The sequence below is a fragment of the Bactrocera neohumeralis genome, chromosome 2 (genome assembly GCF_024586455.1).
Source record: "Bactrocera neohumeralis isolate Rockhampton chromosome 2, APGP_CSIRO_Bneo_wtdbg2-racon-allhic-juicebox.fasta_v2, whole genome shotgun sequence".
NCBI lineage: Eukaryota > Metazoa > Arthropoda > Insecta > Diptera > Tephritidae > Bactrocera > Bactrocera neohumeralis.
In genome coordinates this window covers 92,708,678-92,724,713 of record NC_065919.1, presented here as the reverse complement: position 1 = coordinate 92,724,713, position 16,036 = coordinate 92,708,678, and the positions used below count along the sequence as shown (strand labels likewise).

The following is a 16,036-nucleotide window of genomic DNA, read 5'->3' as shown; positions in this document are numbered from 1 at the left end:
CAAAACAGAGCCCCCACTAAGATGATCAAACATAAAATCAGATATTTGTACAGTTACAACTATTTTTGGAAGATATTTTTCTATTATCTAGGTACCATGTTCCTTCCTAGACTGCCTGATGTTATTGTTGTAACGCAGTATTTAAACCCTGTTTAGGGGAAAGCGCAAAATTAACTGCTGTCGAAATTACCTAATAGAAGACCCTGGAAACGAGCCTTTTCGATGGTGTCGCACCAACCAGAAAGTTGCCATGGTAGGCATAAAAAAAACGTATCCAAGACATATATTTATTGCAAAAACTGCTGGGAGAGAAATTCGTTGTGCTTCTTAAGATTCCGCTGCACCTATCATTAGTTTCATTAACTCTCTACCAGTGAATGGCGTACTTGGAGTCGAAACAACACCCATCGCTGACTATAAGCTTGGGTTTCCGCGTAATACTGTAGCCCCTACTTATCCAGAATAGACTCCTGTAAGTTATGGACAGCTGATTCTGTGCTTTCCGCCAAAGAGAGCTTAGGTACTCACTATTAAAACAAAATAAATTTTTAGGCTTTCGCCTTATTGAGGACATCTTGAACCTTCTCGTCGGTGAAAATAGGAATTCACGTTCGAAAACATTGGCTTCTCATCCTTTAATAGCAGAATTACTTAATATAAAATAAATAAAATTTCTTATTATATAAAAAATGTTACATTCAAAGTAAAGATAGATTCTAAAATACAAATATTAATTCTTATTTCAACGCAAATAAGTAAAATATATACTATTCAGACTCACCGCACAAATGACAAATGAACATTTGTATTATTGTGCCAATCTATAATTGTTGGAACATTAGGAAACATTGCGCTGTAGGAGATGTTTGCCGCTGAAGGTAGAAAAGCATTTACATCAATAGGTTCAGGAAGCCCCTTCTTGTGAATTTTATAATCTGAATCAGGATGTACACGTTGGGCAAGCAAACTATTCAATATTACTTCATCCTCTGATGAGATAGCCACGCTTAGTGCCGTGCCATTTGCATCGCGAGCCCCATATCTGAGAACATAAAAACAAATTATAAATATTTGTTAGGATAAAGTTAGTTAGTATCAATTTACTTTAAGAGCAATTCAAGCATCGGGAGAGAATGCTGTTTACACGCCTCTGTAATTGGAATATTACTCAGCCCATATATTTCCTCAATGCACTTTGGGTCATTTTGATCCTCAACTGGTTTAGCTATAATATTGGGATTGGCCCCATGTTCCAGTAACAGTTTGGCAACATCAATAAAACCACCCCGCACTGCTGCTAAGAGTGCGGTTTCACGTGCTGCTCCGCAAAGTAAATTTAAATTAATTGGACATATTTCAGATTCCTTCTCTTCCTATCAAATAAAGAATAATGTAAAAACAAGAGCAACTTCTTTGCAGTACTTAAATCTTATTATTATTACTACTTACATCAACCCGATTATCATCCTCTCCAGTAATATTTAACTTTAACATAATTGCTTGGATACCAAATGAGATACGCTTGCGAGTAGGCGTAATAGGGGTACTACTGCTACTAGAATTTCGTGTTGCATCCTTTCCGTTTCCATCAACTTCAATTGCAACTGTTTTCTGACATTTCACTCGCCATTTAAGTAACAAATTTACCAATGACTTGTTGCCTAGTATGCTGGCAATATAAAGGCTTGTCTGGCCAGTTACATCTTGGGCATTAGGATCAAAAGGTAAACGCCACTCCCATTGGCCTTCTACATCGCGATAAGTACTATACAAATGTTGTGGGTATTTAAATCCGATTAGCAACTCAAGTAAAGGAATATGGCCATTAATGCAGGCGGCATGTATTGGCAGCCAACGCTCCACTGTAGGTTGCTATAAAACTCAAGTTCAATAACATACATATATACATATGTATATATAGGCAAAAACTAAACAAAATATATATATACCTTTATCAATTCCGGGAATCGTTCCAACATTAGTTTTGCAATATTATAATATCCATGATGTACAGCAACATAAAGAGGCGAATATTTGGTAACAGTATGTGAGCGACCGTCAGCTCCAGCATCTAAAAGACGATTAGTGATGCCCTCATATCCAGCTTGTGAAGCACTAAAATATTGAAAATTCGCTATAAAACGGACTGCTATCAAAGTTGTATAAAATAAATAAATAACTTTATTGCCTTTAGTTTTAAAATATGTAATTTTTATATCAAAAACATAGAAATTTAATTTTTCATAAGTTTTTAATATAAACGACGGGTATTTTACGATGCATAAAATAAATTTATATTCTCAAACAACTCTTTCTTTGCAACTTTTCAAAAGCAACACTTGACTTCGACAAGTACATCCTCCAACATGTGAAAATAACTTGTCTGTAATTGCGTCCCACCTTAAGTACAGGCGCCATACCAATAGAAGGATTTACCGGGAAATAAAAATCACTTGCACAAATCGCCCGAATGTTGTGGATTAAAGCATTGTAATATTCGTGGACAATACCCAAACACAGTCAGTCAGTATAACTTCAACTAGTTAGAAGTAGTGATAAGTAGTCAAACATGCTGTTAATGCCTTTGGCACAAAAATAAACACAGACAAGTAAGAAAGCTACTGGGTTTTGAACAGTTTTGGTTGGATTTAAACAATTTTTTGCCATAAGGTGGCATACACTAAAGGAATTATTCCTGCAAAGTTTTTTTTCGTTATATTCATTGGTTCTTGATATGTGTACTGGAAACTGAACGAAAAAATTGGAATTTAAAATTGTGCTATATAGGAAGTAGGCGTGGTTATTGCCCGATTTCACTCATTTTCACAGAGGGACATAGAAATATAAAAAGAATGCCGCATACAAAATTTTGTCGAAATCGCTTTGTCCTGGCCCGAGATATGGGATTTCACCAAAACGTGGGCTGTGCAACGCCCATTGTCAAATTTTTACCCCGACCCCCATAAAGACTTGTCATACCATCCCCCCGTCAAATTTTTATGGCGCATTTAGTTATCATCTTGAGGGCATGTCCGGTCCCTTAATTGGGAAGGTGCCGCTGCCCAGCTGTTTAATGTCCTTGTAAAAATAAAGTCTGACATCTCCGCCGTCAAAGAAATGCGATGGACGGGACAAGAACTGAGGCGAGTAGGTCCTTGTGGCATTTACTACAGTGGCCATATAAAGGAGCGCAAATTTGGTGTGGGATTCGTGGTGGGAGAGAGACTCCGTCGCCGAGTACTGTCATTCACCCCGGTGGATGAACGTCTAGCCACAATCCGCATCAAGGCGAAGTTCTTTAACATATGATGGCCCCGCCATGATATCAAACTCGTGTTTGGCGACTTTAACGCCAGGGAGGGCAAAGAAGGTATCTTTGGCACTACGGTCGGCAAACTCAGCCTCCACGACGAAACATCCCCAAATGGGTTGAGGCTGATTGACTTCGCCGGGGCCCGAAATATGGTGATCTGTGGTACTAGATTCCAGCACAAGAAAATACATCAAGCTTCCTGGCTGTCTCCGGATCGAAAAGCCACCAACCAGATCGATCATGTTGTGATAAACGGTGACACGTCTCCAGTGTTCTAGACGTGCGTACGCTCCGAGGTCCTAACATCGACTCGGACCACTATCTTGTTGCAGCCAAGATTCGCACCCGCCTCTGTGCAGCAGAAAATGCACGTCAACAAACACAAGGAAGTTTCGACGTCGAGAAGCTGCAATCACAACAGACAGCCGAACGATTTTCTACTCGGCTTGCGCGGCGACGAGGAGTGCCGTGTCGCAGCGGAGAAAAAACAGGCTGCCTACCTCGCAACGTTACGATCGACCACAACACGTGCGGGATGGGATAGATACCGAGAGTTGAAGAGGGAAGCGAGACGCATTTGCAGACAGAAAAAGAAAGAGGCCAAAATGCGTGAGTGCGAAGAGCTTGATAAGCTGGCCGACAGGGGTAACGCTCGAAAATTCTACGAAAAATTGCGGCGGCTTACAGAAGGTATCAAGACCGGAGAATACTCTTGTAGAACCCAAGGAGGTGATCTAGTAACCGATAGCCTCCTAAACATCACGTATAAGGTTCTATTGAGCGTATTGTGTTGGATTAAAGCCCACCGCCAACAAACTGATTGGGCCTTATCAGTGTGGCTTTAGACCTGGCAAATCAACAACCGACCAGATATTCACCATGCGCCAAATCTTGGAAAAGACCCGTGAAAGGAGAATCGACACACACCACCTCTTCGTCGATTTCAAAGCTGCCGATGATATTGACATAATTGGTATTAACAACCGCGCCGTTAGTTCTGCTTTCACCAGAATAGATAAGGAAGCAAAGCAACTGGGTCTGGTGGTGTACGAGGGCAAGACGAAATATCTCCTGCCATCAAACAAAAAGTCGTCGCACTTGCGACTATGCACCCACGTCACTGTTGACAGTCATAACTTCGAAGTTGTAGATAATTTCGTCTATTAGTTTTGTGAAAGATTTATGGCCCTTTACGCGTTGGCCATGGCGAATATTGCATTCGATGAAACGATGAGCAGTATGAGATATACGACGACATTGAGATAGTTCAGCGAATTAAAAGACAGCGGCTACGCTGGCTAGGTCATGTCGTCCGAATGGACGAAAACACTCCAGCTCTGAAAGTATTCGACGCAGTATCCGCCGGGAGAAGCAGAGAAAGAGGAAGACCTCCAATCCGTTTGAATGACCAGGTGGCGCCTCCTTTCGAAAAGAAGAAACGACTGGCGCTGCTATTAACTCGCCTATAAAAAAGAAAAATAGAAGATTTAGTTATTGACTTATCGCGCTTTTAGTAGTTTTGAACAGTACCATTACATATATGAGGAGTGAGCGGGGTTTTCATCCGATTACATCCATTTTTACACCATCGGTAGGAGTTCTTGTAATATTCGTGCTGGCCGAATTTGGTTGTTGTAGCTTAAGTGGTTTAGGAGAGTTATGGCACCTTATAGGTTTTCGGCTAATGACAATTTGTGAGCGTGACAGTGGTCCGGTTACGCCCATCTACAAACTCGAACTTTTTTTGTACTAAGAAACTTGTGTACAAAGTTTCATCTAGATATCTCAATTTTTTACTCAAGTTACAGCTTGCACGGACGGACGGACGGACAGACAGACAGTCAATCGGATTTCAACTTCTCTTATCATCCTGATCATTTATATATACTTAACCCTATATCTATCTCGATTAGTTTTAGGTGAAACGTACAACCGTTAGGTGAACAAAACTATAATACTCTGTAACAAGAGTATAAAAATGCACTCCATTGACTTACAATAATCTTTATTACTCGTAACACTCGGTTCCTGGCATGTTTTAACCAATTCATATACGGTGACGCAAATGAGCGATGTGTTAGTGCTTCAAATACACTTTTAAGCTCTAGACCCTTAATTGCCCCGAGCGGCCATTAAAAGTGTAGCACGACAACTTCACTACCATATTTTTCAATCTTTTACAAATTAAAAATTCTTTTTGGAACAATTAACAATGTAAAAGAACTTTAGTATCATTCCCATGTACAGTGAAACTCACAGATAAAGCAACGTGTTTGCTCCAGCCGGCGCCATATTCGTGACAACTTCTCTTTCAGAACCTAACGCTTCCAAAAGAACACAAACAGTTCGTTCATCGCCATTTATCACTGCGTTACGTAATTCGCGATGCTTTATCATTCGAACTTGCTCTCGTGCATCTGCAAATATAAAGAAATTACATAAAAATAAATAAAAAAGGATATACATACATTTTAAGGTTTCGTAATTCAAAAAGTAAATTGATTCGTGCAGAGTTTTGTTTTACCTAAGGAATGTGAAAATTCAATGACTTCATCCACAAAATAATCACAGGCTTCCAAAGCGGTTTCTGTGCCAGGTTTTGGCTTATCAACAAAATGCCATGACATATTGAAGACGGTAAGAAGAAATTTTTACCAGATATGATCAAACTAGAACAAGGTATAAATAATGTATATTTTTCATAGATATAAACCTATAAAACATATCTAGAAAAAAAAATAGATATAAATAATAAAAAAATACAATGATAAACTGGAGAATCATGTGAAAAAATATATAAAAATCAATATTATAGGACAAATTATACGATATCAAGTCCTAATCATCTTGAAAAATTATTTCTAAAAATTTTAAATTGTCGCTTACTAATCTTACAAATCGTAGGATCATTTTTGAAAAAAATTAGAAGATAACAAGTTCCCCGAAAGTAACTCTTTTGACGAAGAAACATGTGGCTGCAAGGATAAAGTTCGCAAAAAAACATTTCAATTATGTAGCAATCTACGAAATGGCGGAATGTGATGTGGACCAATGAAAACAAAATTGCTTAGTATGCTCATTCATTCCAATACTATGTGTTTATAAGAACATTAGATACACTACAAAATTTTTAAACACGGCGGTTTGAGCATTGTGGTATGGGCTTTAGTCTTATGGTGACGTTTGAACAGGAGAACGATCCAAAATATACAATCAAGGAGTGGTTTGCAACAGAAAAGATCTATGTAATATCCTGGACAGCACAGGCACTAGACCTGAATTCAATCGAAAATTTTTTGGGGAAATGCTAAATGAGTTTTAGCAATAGCAAATCCATCAAGTACAACACAACTTTTGCTAGTGGTCAAGGAGGCTTGGCTCAAATCCTTAAGAGACCAAGATATTGAAAAAATAAAACTGTGTATATTTGTCGAAATAGCTTAAAATTTATTTTTTAAAGGTATTATATTTTTTCTGAATTTTGCTGTGTCGTCATTACCTAGTGATTTCATCCGAGGGGGTTGTTTCAATTTTATTGGGAGTGGTTTCAAACCCAGCGCACCACCTCACTAGGCGAGGATATAGAGTTTTATACACATTTATATTGCGAGCCGCCCGCTTTTTTCAAGACCGACCCCAGACTCCACACGGGTTGGTTACCGCATCTTTCACAAGGGTTATTCACGTTTCCAGGATGCGCGGCTAGGACGCAAGAATAAGAATAAGGTATAGCCTTACCACTGTAACTGCTTATCCAGAAGCATGAGATGTCAATTGCTAAGAATTTAAAAATCCTAAAGAACTTTGGACTGGGATCGCGGAAGCATAGTACGCAATTCCAAAAAGTAGTTGTGAGTGTTTAAAAACACTAAAACTTTAAACATTTCTAATCAATTTTCTTAATTTCCGCAGAGGCGGCCTACCGTACTATTTCTATGGCGAGACAAAATAGTGATCAATTGGAAACTCAATAATTGTTTTAAAAATAACTATCAATTTTTTTTTTATTTTTTGTACATACATATATTAACTTACTTATTGCTCAATTTATGCTATGCTAATGAAAATATTCAATTTGTTTTTTGTTTATATTAAAAATAAACGTCGTTTTATTACATGCTCAAAGTGTGTTACTTCTCTGTCCATGACATGATATTATAGTTAAATGTCGAAAACATCTGAATTTGGGCAATAAATTATCCTGAATGCAATCCTTACAATTTGAACATAACGCCGGTGGACATTGTCGGTAGGTGCATAGCCGCGAAGGTGGCTATCAGACTCAGAGAATCTGGATTCATAAAGGAACGCGTATCTGGACATTTGAATATCCTCACAAACTTTGACTGCATACTGGATCATCTGGATCATGGAGTCGCCATATCGAACTCTGGCGGCTGCTTCTCTGCCCATATACCGGCGAGAGAGATATGAGTGGGAAGAAGCCGTTGGAGGAGAGGGGCAGCAAACTTCTTGACGGATGGGTCAAAGCTTAGGGGAAAAGGTCAGTGGAGGGGTCTACTGCCGGGAGCTCTAAATAAATTCCTGTTTCAGGCTTCCCGACTACTGCAGTGTATTCCAGGCTGAGGTCGCAGCCATCAAGGTAGCAGCAGATTTGCTGCTACGGAGTGCATCCACCTTCAGAGAAGTGACCATTCACTCAGATAGCAGAGCGGCAATACTAGCCTTGAACTCATTCACAGTGCGTTCAGGGTTGGTCGAAAAATGTCTAACGTCGCTATCTCTAGCAGCTAGAGTTTTTGTGATTAGGCTGGTATTCTACTATTAAATAGCTGGGCCACGCGGATGCTTGTCCAACGCTGGGCCAGCATCGGTACTTGTGCGGTTGCAAAAGCCTTTTGGCCCAAGATAGATTCCAGGAGATCTAGTGATCTCTTAGCCCTCAGTAAGGCTAACCTCTCATTAGTGGTGGGACTCTTGACAGGCCACTGTCCTATTGGCATACATGCGGTAAGAATGGATATCTGACCGGATGCCAACTGTAGAAGCTGTTTGGAAGAAGATGCGGTAGAAACAAGTCAGCACTTTCTGCTTGACTGTCCCGCGTCAAGGTCAAGGTCAAGACTTAGTCACTTGGGGGCGCAAGATAAGCGTCTGTGTAATTATGTATTGGCTACAAAACGCTTCGCCAATCTGTAAGTCCGAACACGGGAGTTCTTTTTCAATGGCATCACAAAGGACTACATTATTAGTCTACGTGTGATCTCTGATCAGCCATCTAACCTAACCTAACCAATACATATAATGATTTTCATTATTCTAACAAACTATGTGCCGAATAATATCTCGGTAAGTGTGGGAATTAAATACATATAAATGAAATTGTTTGAAAATATTTTTTCGACTATACTTGAGCAATATCAAAAAATAGCACAATCACTCAGACGTTTTTCTGCCGCCAATGCACCCTATACAGGATTTCTGACTTTCCACCTGTCTTTAAACCATTTAGGTTGACCAAAACATGTGATATTTTAATAAAAATTCGGGGGACAATACAAAATCAGATTTGCTAAATTTTGTCTCTTCGGTTGTGTTATATGTACATACACATGTATTTCATTCGAGGATGATTTTGATATAATGACAGGAAGTAAAATGTAGTTTTAAACTAAGTGAGTATATGACCTATAATATAATCCATTTGCGATTTCCCCGAACAATGAATGTTGAATTCTTTTACAACATTTTTTATATTCTTGTTGCTACAGAGTACAAGTATAATAGTTTTGTTTACCTAACGATTATACTATGTATCACTTCAACCTTATCGAGGTAGATATAGGTGACTGACTGTCTGTCTGCACGTCCGTGTAAGCTATTACTTGGGTAGAAAATGAGATATATTGATAAAACTAGGTAAGCGCATTTTGTTAGCTAAAAAAGTACGTGTTAGTAGATGGGCGTAATCGAACCACTGCCACGCTGGATCAAATCATATGGTAACCCCGCTCGTTTCCCATATAACGGTGGTGTTAAAAACTACTAAAAGCGCGATAAATCAGTAACTAAATACGCCAGAGACATTAAATTTTACCCCCGAGATGGTATTTAATGGAGCCGGGGTCAAAATTAGACGATGGGTATGGAATCGCCCACTTTTAGGTGAAACCGATTTGAATCTTATGGGCCCCCAAACATCGAATATTTGGATCCTGATACTTATGGTTGACCTTTTTACCGAGAATATTGATCAAGGTGTCATATTTATATCTGAAATTCACAGAGAATCCTTTCCTGATTGAACACGTTCGCCAAACTTGGTTTTCAATAAATCAATTGTGACATTCGCTATGAGGCTTGTGCGCCGTCCAAGTCCATATAATCCAATTCGGGCCAAAAATATTCGGTTTTCATTAAGCGGTAGCGATTCCCATTCACAATAACGTGCCAGTCTTAATCATCACGGAAGAAGTACGACCCAATGACGACGCCGGCCCATAAATCGCACCAAACCAAATGAAATGGTGACTCATGGAATACTTACGAATGTACTTTCATAGGTTTTATTAAAAAAAAAACTTTTTTAGCGCTCTTATTGAAAACTCCGCTCTTAAAGTTGAGGCCACTGACTCCGAATTTTGGTAGTAAATTTTAAAAATTTCGACTCGTTATAGGATCGTCAAAAGAGCGGGAAAAATATGGCGTCGTATGCTGTCCGTATCGGTCTACTTTCGTAGAGCCCTAAAGAAAACCCCTATATAACTCCATATCTATCCTAAAACTTTTTTTTTTTACTCTACAGCAACATCTTACAAGAGTATACAAACGTATTTTCCAAGCACTTTTGATTGCATCGAAAGTTCACAAAATATTAACTCATTTCGAATTTGCTTGTATCCACAAAAAGGAACTTCTTCAACATTTATAATACCAACATATTTAATGGTTTAATCCATTAAAATAAACTACTAATTGTCAAACGGTATTAAATCAAAACCGAGTAATAACAGAATTAGGTGTACATTGTTCGGTGTACGGAGTAGCTAAAATATGCAGAAAATAAATTTTAGCAGTAAAATTTGCACAAACACAGACGTGAATTATGATATTATATTTTCAAAATATTGTTGTTCTAATCATCATTCAAAAATTAATACTCAACAATAGGTTAGCAACAACTGTAGCATAGCATAATAATCAAAACACTACCGAATCACCACTGCATTCGACAATTAATATTTATTTTCTGAACTTCCCTCTGATTTTCCAGACCTTTTAACCTTAAATTAATTACATCAACAGTTGCATTTACATTTTAGTTTTGTCTACCGAACTTCTGATTCACTAATATATGTAAGTATGTTGAAATCGGCTCACAAAAATAATAATAACAAAAGTGAATGGTTTGACAGCTAACTTTTGAAAAATCAATAAGAATAAGGAAAGCTGTGCAAGGTAGAAAGCAGCAGTTTTGTTTCTGTACTGTTAAAAACAGCAAATCATTAAATGTAGCAATTTATGTTCAGTCAGTATACAAAATTTGTAGAATACGATTATTTTGAATTTCTTTGTGAAAAATAAAATTGTGTAAAATGTGGGGAAGAAAATCAAAAGAAACTGTATTTGAAAAAAATAATATTTAATCTTCAAAAAGAAGGAAAAACGTTAAAATTTAGCAATACCAGCGTTTCAGCCATTCACAGAATTTTACAGAGGAATTCGCTGAAGTTAGGGCAGTGATCGGGAAAATCTTCAAAGTTTTGATAAAGCCGTTATCATAAGAATAATTGAACAAAATCTACGTTCTTCAGAAACTATTCAAAGCCTCGCTCAGTGTGTTGGAATACGTGTCAGCGATGAAGTTTAGACCTGCTGGTTATAATGGGCGAGCTCCTCGAATAATAAATAAATAATTGTTTTCGTTTTTTTTGTTTAATTCAATATATTTAAAATCTGTTCAATTATAAGAAAACAATAACTAAATTTCATGAAAATACACTGATGATGAATTATGGTGGTATGACATTCATTAAATAAATTTAAAACCTGGAAGTTCGAAAATCTTTATATAACGAATATGGGGGCTCAGAGAAATATTGACCCAATTCCAAGCCACCTGGCTCCACCGTGCGATATTGAAAAAATGCAGTGTATTACTCATATACGGACTTTCCGGTCTTTACATATTCAAATTGAACAACGACCCGAAACATACAGCTTACAATGCAAAGATGTGGTTATTCTACAACACTCCAAAAGTTAGGAACGCCCCCTCAGTTCTCGAATCTTCATTCGATTGAACACTTGTGGGCAAATTTGGAACATGCTATCCGCAAACACAACATACCATCCTAAAGCGGCCTCCAAGAAGCGATTCTCAAAGAATGGGGAGAAATCTCTGCGGAGTCAACAAAAAAGATTGTTTTTTTAATGCCAAATAGATTAAAAGAAGAAATAAAGATGAATACATTTACACTTGTAAGGTTAATCTAAATAAATTCTTGTATTGAAATTACTGGATCTATTCGAGTGACGCAAATTTAAAAGCACATTTTTCGAGTTGTTCGTTGAAACACCGCATATAAACAAAATTATGAAAGGTATATTTTTCATTTTCACATTTGCTTATCCAACTCCTGCGATGCCTAAATGAAGAGACTTAGGCTCGAATCTTAAAAATAAAATATGTGAATTCAAGAGTATTTAAATAATAATAAAACTTTTGTTAGACTCGGAGGCAATTTCTTTCTTGAAATTAACTTCCAGAATACTTTTGTAAGACACTGTCTATATCTTGTTGTTTTCAGTATCGAAAAAAATTACTCGCAAAATTTTTTAAACTACATCGAACATTGAATTAATACTTATAATAATTATATTAGGTTGTCAAAAAAGTCTTGCGGTATTTTCGCTAGTTGGCGCTGAAAACGCGTAGTTCTAGTTTTATTCGTCGCATCGGGTCATGCTATACCTTTTTGGAAAGCTCATTTCACGCGCTAACACGTGTTTGATTGATTGTCGTTTCTTTTAAGTCGTTCGTGAGTTATAGCTTCGCAAACATGGAGCAAATTTAAGAGAAAATACGGCATATTTTACAGTACTACTACGATAAAGGCAAAAATGCATCTCAAGCCGCCAATAAAATTTATGCAGTTTATGGACCCGATACAGTTTCCATTTCCACCGCTCAACGATGGTTTCAACGTTTTCGTTCTGGTGTAGAGGTGGTCGAAGATGCGCCACGCTCCGGAAGGCCTGTCGTCGAAAATTGCGATAAAATCGCTGAATTGGTCGAAAGAGACCAGCATAGTAGCAGCCGTAGCATCGGTCAAGAGCTGGGCATGAGTCATCAAAAATTCATTTCAATTTCAGTAAAAAAAAAAATTCAATAAAAATACCGCAAGACTTTTTTGACAACCCATTATATGTACATACACACTTGCGGTCAATAGAAACCCACCACCAAATACAATAGAAATAAGATCTAATGAGCATTTTTTTTAATTAGAAAATTAGTGCCATTTTTATTTGTTTGTCCACATGGTGTAATTTAGTTATGCACAAATGCTCTAAAACTCTTTTTATAAAGAATAGCCAATTAATTAAAAAAAAATTTTACAAAATTGCACACTCCATGATATGTTTGATTGATTAAATGAAAATAATGAGAAGTTAATTTAATAGGCCTGAATAATTTTCACCAAGAACGTAAGAAAAATAGGCTTTACAATAGGCTCTTCTGATAATCACAGTCATTTCTCCTTTAGTCTCACTAACTGCCTTAATTGTGGTATTCACAAGGACCTAAATTGATTTCCTTATAACGGGCCAAACCAGTTCTAAAATCTTCACCAACTGACTTTTATTTGCTGGCTTCTATTTAATAACTTCACATTCATTATGTGCCATAAGCGCTCAATAGGGATTATATAAGGCGAGTTTCCAGGCCTATCCAAGCGTTGAATCCTTAGATAATTAAACGTGATGACCATTTTGCACGATGGCATAGCTCTGAGTCATCCCAGAAGATTAGGCGTTCCGTATGAGAATAATGCTTTTTAATTGCGGATACTAAAAACTGTTAACCACTGTATGCATATGTTTGTACATTGATTATTCGATCAAGAAGCTGTAGAGGTCTCAAAACATGCTATAAAAAGCAGCCCCAAATCATTTGTCTTTGAGGAAACTTAATTTTCATTACTACACATTTATCCTGGAACCTCTCACCTCTGAATGGCGCACGTAACTTTCAATTTTACTTTCTTCAGACTACATAATCTGTTGGCAATCATTTTTAGTTTCAATTTTAGTACTTTTGAGCCCAGCCTTACTTTTATTATTATGTTCGGACCGACATTGAAAACATTTTGAAAACACATTTGTGGGTTGTGGAATCTAAGTCGTTCGGGCCGACAATGTGTGTTTTCGATGAGTTTTCACTGACAACTATCAATAGGAGGATTCTCTTGCTTTTGCAAGATTGCACAATGACACAAAATGCAAAAATCCTATGCCGAAATATGCAAGGCCAAGAGAGCACCGTGATATATGACGGCACGAAAATAAACATGGGTTTTGGTCTGACATATTTTACAGCCATTGCAAAAAATTTTCTGCGTGTGTTCGTTGTTGTCCACAGTAAATTGTCTCAACGTTCAAAGCATCACTATTATCTTTTTTTGTAAAAGACAACAATAACTGAATGGCTCAAACCAATTCTAGCTGCTATTTGCCGAGAAGATCATTCTTCTTCTAATTTCAATATGCGAATTTTTGGTCACGCGCTAATTTCTTCTCATTATTTGGCATTTTGCACACGTTTTCAAATATGCAACCAAAACACAACTATAACTGAAAAGTGTTCTACCCAACTTCATAAAAAAACAATTATTTTCCCAGTACCTACTAGATCTAGAAGAAATTCTTTTTTCAAATTTACAATTATATAGTTGAATATAGTTTACAAAAGTGGTGGTGCGATTTTATTGCCCGCAAGTGTACATATTAAGGTTATATTATGTATATGTACATGTTTTATACATCCAATTCTAATGAGTGCAACCATACAACCATAGCCTTCTCTATTTCTTAAGCTCACGACTTTTACTCAATTCACTTAATTTTTATTCACGTCAATAAAATAAAAGATTTGGTGCTTGAGAATCGATGCTTAACAGTCAGAGATGTTACTTGCATCGTTAAAATATCGGAAGGATCAGTAAAAAAAAAAACATTTTGAAAGATCATTTGGGCATAAGGAAATTGAAAGCACGATTGGTTCCAAAATCAAAATTTTTTTCGAAAAACAGCGTCGCGACTTTCCGACTACCAAGATGTCATGAAACGTATTATCACTGGTGATGAGTCTTGGATTTATGCTTACGACCCGATCAATCGGTCGAATATCGTGGCAAAGGTGAGCCGAAGCCGAAATACTTCAAAACAGGTCAAAAATCAAGGTTATGTTGACAACTTTCTTCAATTATCGAGATGAGCGAAGCCTATCCGGAAATTGACTTTAACAACTGATTCGAGAATTAGAAAAAACGTTGGCACAATTGTATTGGGGCCAATATTACTTTGAGGGGGACGACAAACATTTTGAAGAATAAATTAAGCATCTTAATATTTTGAAGAAAGTCTAACTATTTTTTGCTCATAGTAACATAAAATTGATCAGGGTGACGAACCGAATTTATGCGTTCGAATTTCGATTATGTCATTATGAGCTTTGACAAGCTGCCACAGATGGGTTTGTTTTGATTTTGTAGTGGCCCAACACATCTGGCAGAAAAATTTCTTATGCCATTATTCTTCTTTTCTTTTCACATCAACATTGGAGGGAATATTCCAACCAGTGCAACTGTTACAATTCTTAAAATTAGCGCAAGTTGGATTTTTCTAAGAACTTCTATTTTTTCTACAACTCACTCGTAGTTAAACAGTTACGCGATATTTAAATTTAATTTAAGTTTACAATTATGCGACTGCTTTAGCTTAAACCTGTATTTTTATTTTGAGCTATTAATTTAATTAATAATTTTTATACTCTCGCAACAATGTTGCTAACGAGAGTATTATAGTTTTGTTCACATAACGGTTGTTTGTAAGTCCTAAAACTAAAAGAGTCAGATATAGGGTTATATATACCAAAGTGATCAGGGCGACGAGTAGAGTCGAAATCCGGATGTCTGTCTGTCCGTCCGTCCGTCCGTCCGTCTGTCCGTCCGTCCGTGCAAGCTGTAACTTGAGTAAAAATTGAGATATCATGATGAAACTTGGTACACGTATTCCTTGGCTCCATAAGAAGGTTAAGTTCGAAGATGGGCAAAATCGGCCCACTGCCACGCCCACAAAATGGCGGAAACCGAAAACCTATAAAGTGTCATAACTAAGCCATAAATAAAGATATTAAAGTGAAATTTGGCACAAAGGATCGCATTAGGGAGGGGCATATTTGGACGCAATTGTTTTGGAAAAGTGGGCGTGGCCCCGCCCCCTACTAAGTTTTTTGTACATATCTCGGAAACTACTATAGCTATGTCAACCAAAGTCTACAGAGTCGTTTCCTTCAGGCATTTCCATGTACAGTTCAAAAATGGAAGAAATCGGATAATAACCACGCCCACCTCCCATACAAAGGTTATGTTCAAAATCACTAAAAGTGCGATAACCGACTAACAAAAAACGTCAGAAACACTAAATTTTACGGAAGAAGTGGCAGAAGGAAGCTGCACCCAGGCTTTTTTTAAAAAT

The 16,036-nt window shown here is 37.3% G+C and overlaps 1 protein-coding gene across 2 annotated transcripts in view; it reads right to left on the bottom strand.

The window, feature by feature from the left end:
* LOC126752766 (leucine-rich repeat serine/threonine-protein kinase 1) overlaps window positions 1-16,036 on the bottom strand; it is a 49,667-nt gene that overhangs the window by 29,412 nt on the left and 4,219 nt on the right. For both annotated transcript variants that reach the window (XM_050463746.1, XM_050463754.1), the window contains exons 2-7: window positions 5,838-5,982; window positions 5,571-5,730; window positions 1,950-2,115; window positions 1,450-1,872; window positions 1,105-1,373; window positions 782-1,042 (exon numbers count right to left, since the gene is read on the bottom strand). In XM_050463746.1, coding sequence (XP_050319703.1) covers window positions 782-1,042; window positions 1,105-1,373; window positions 1,450-1,872; window positions 1,950-2,115; window positions 5,571-5,730; window positions 5,838-5,940 — 1,382 coding nt within the window. In that variant the 5' untranslated portion in view covers window positions 5,941-5,982. The remainder of the gene's footprint in view (window positions 1-781; window positions 1,043-1,104; window positions 1,374-1,449; window positions 1,873-1,949; window positions 2,116-5,570; window positions 5,731-5,837; window positions 5,983-16,036) is intronic.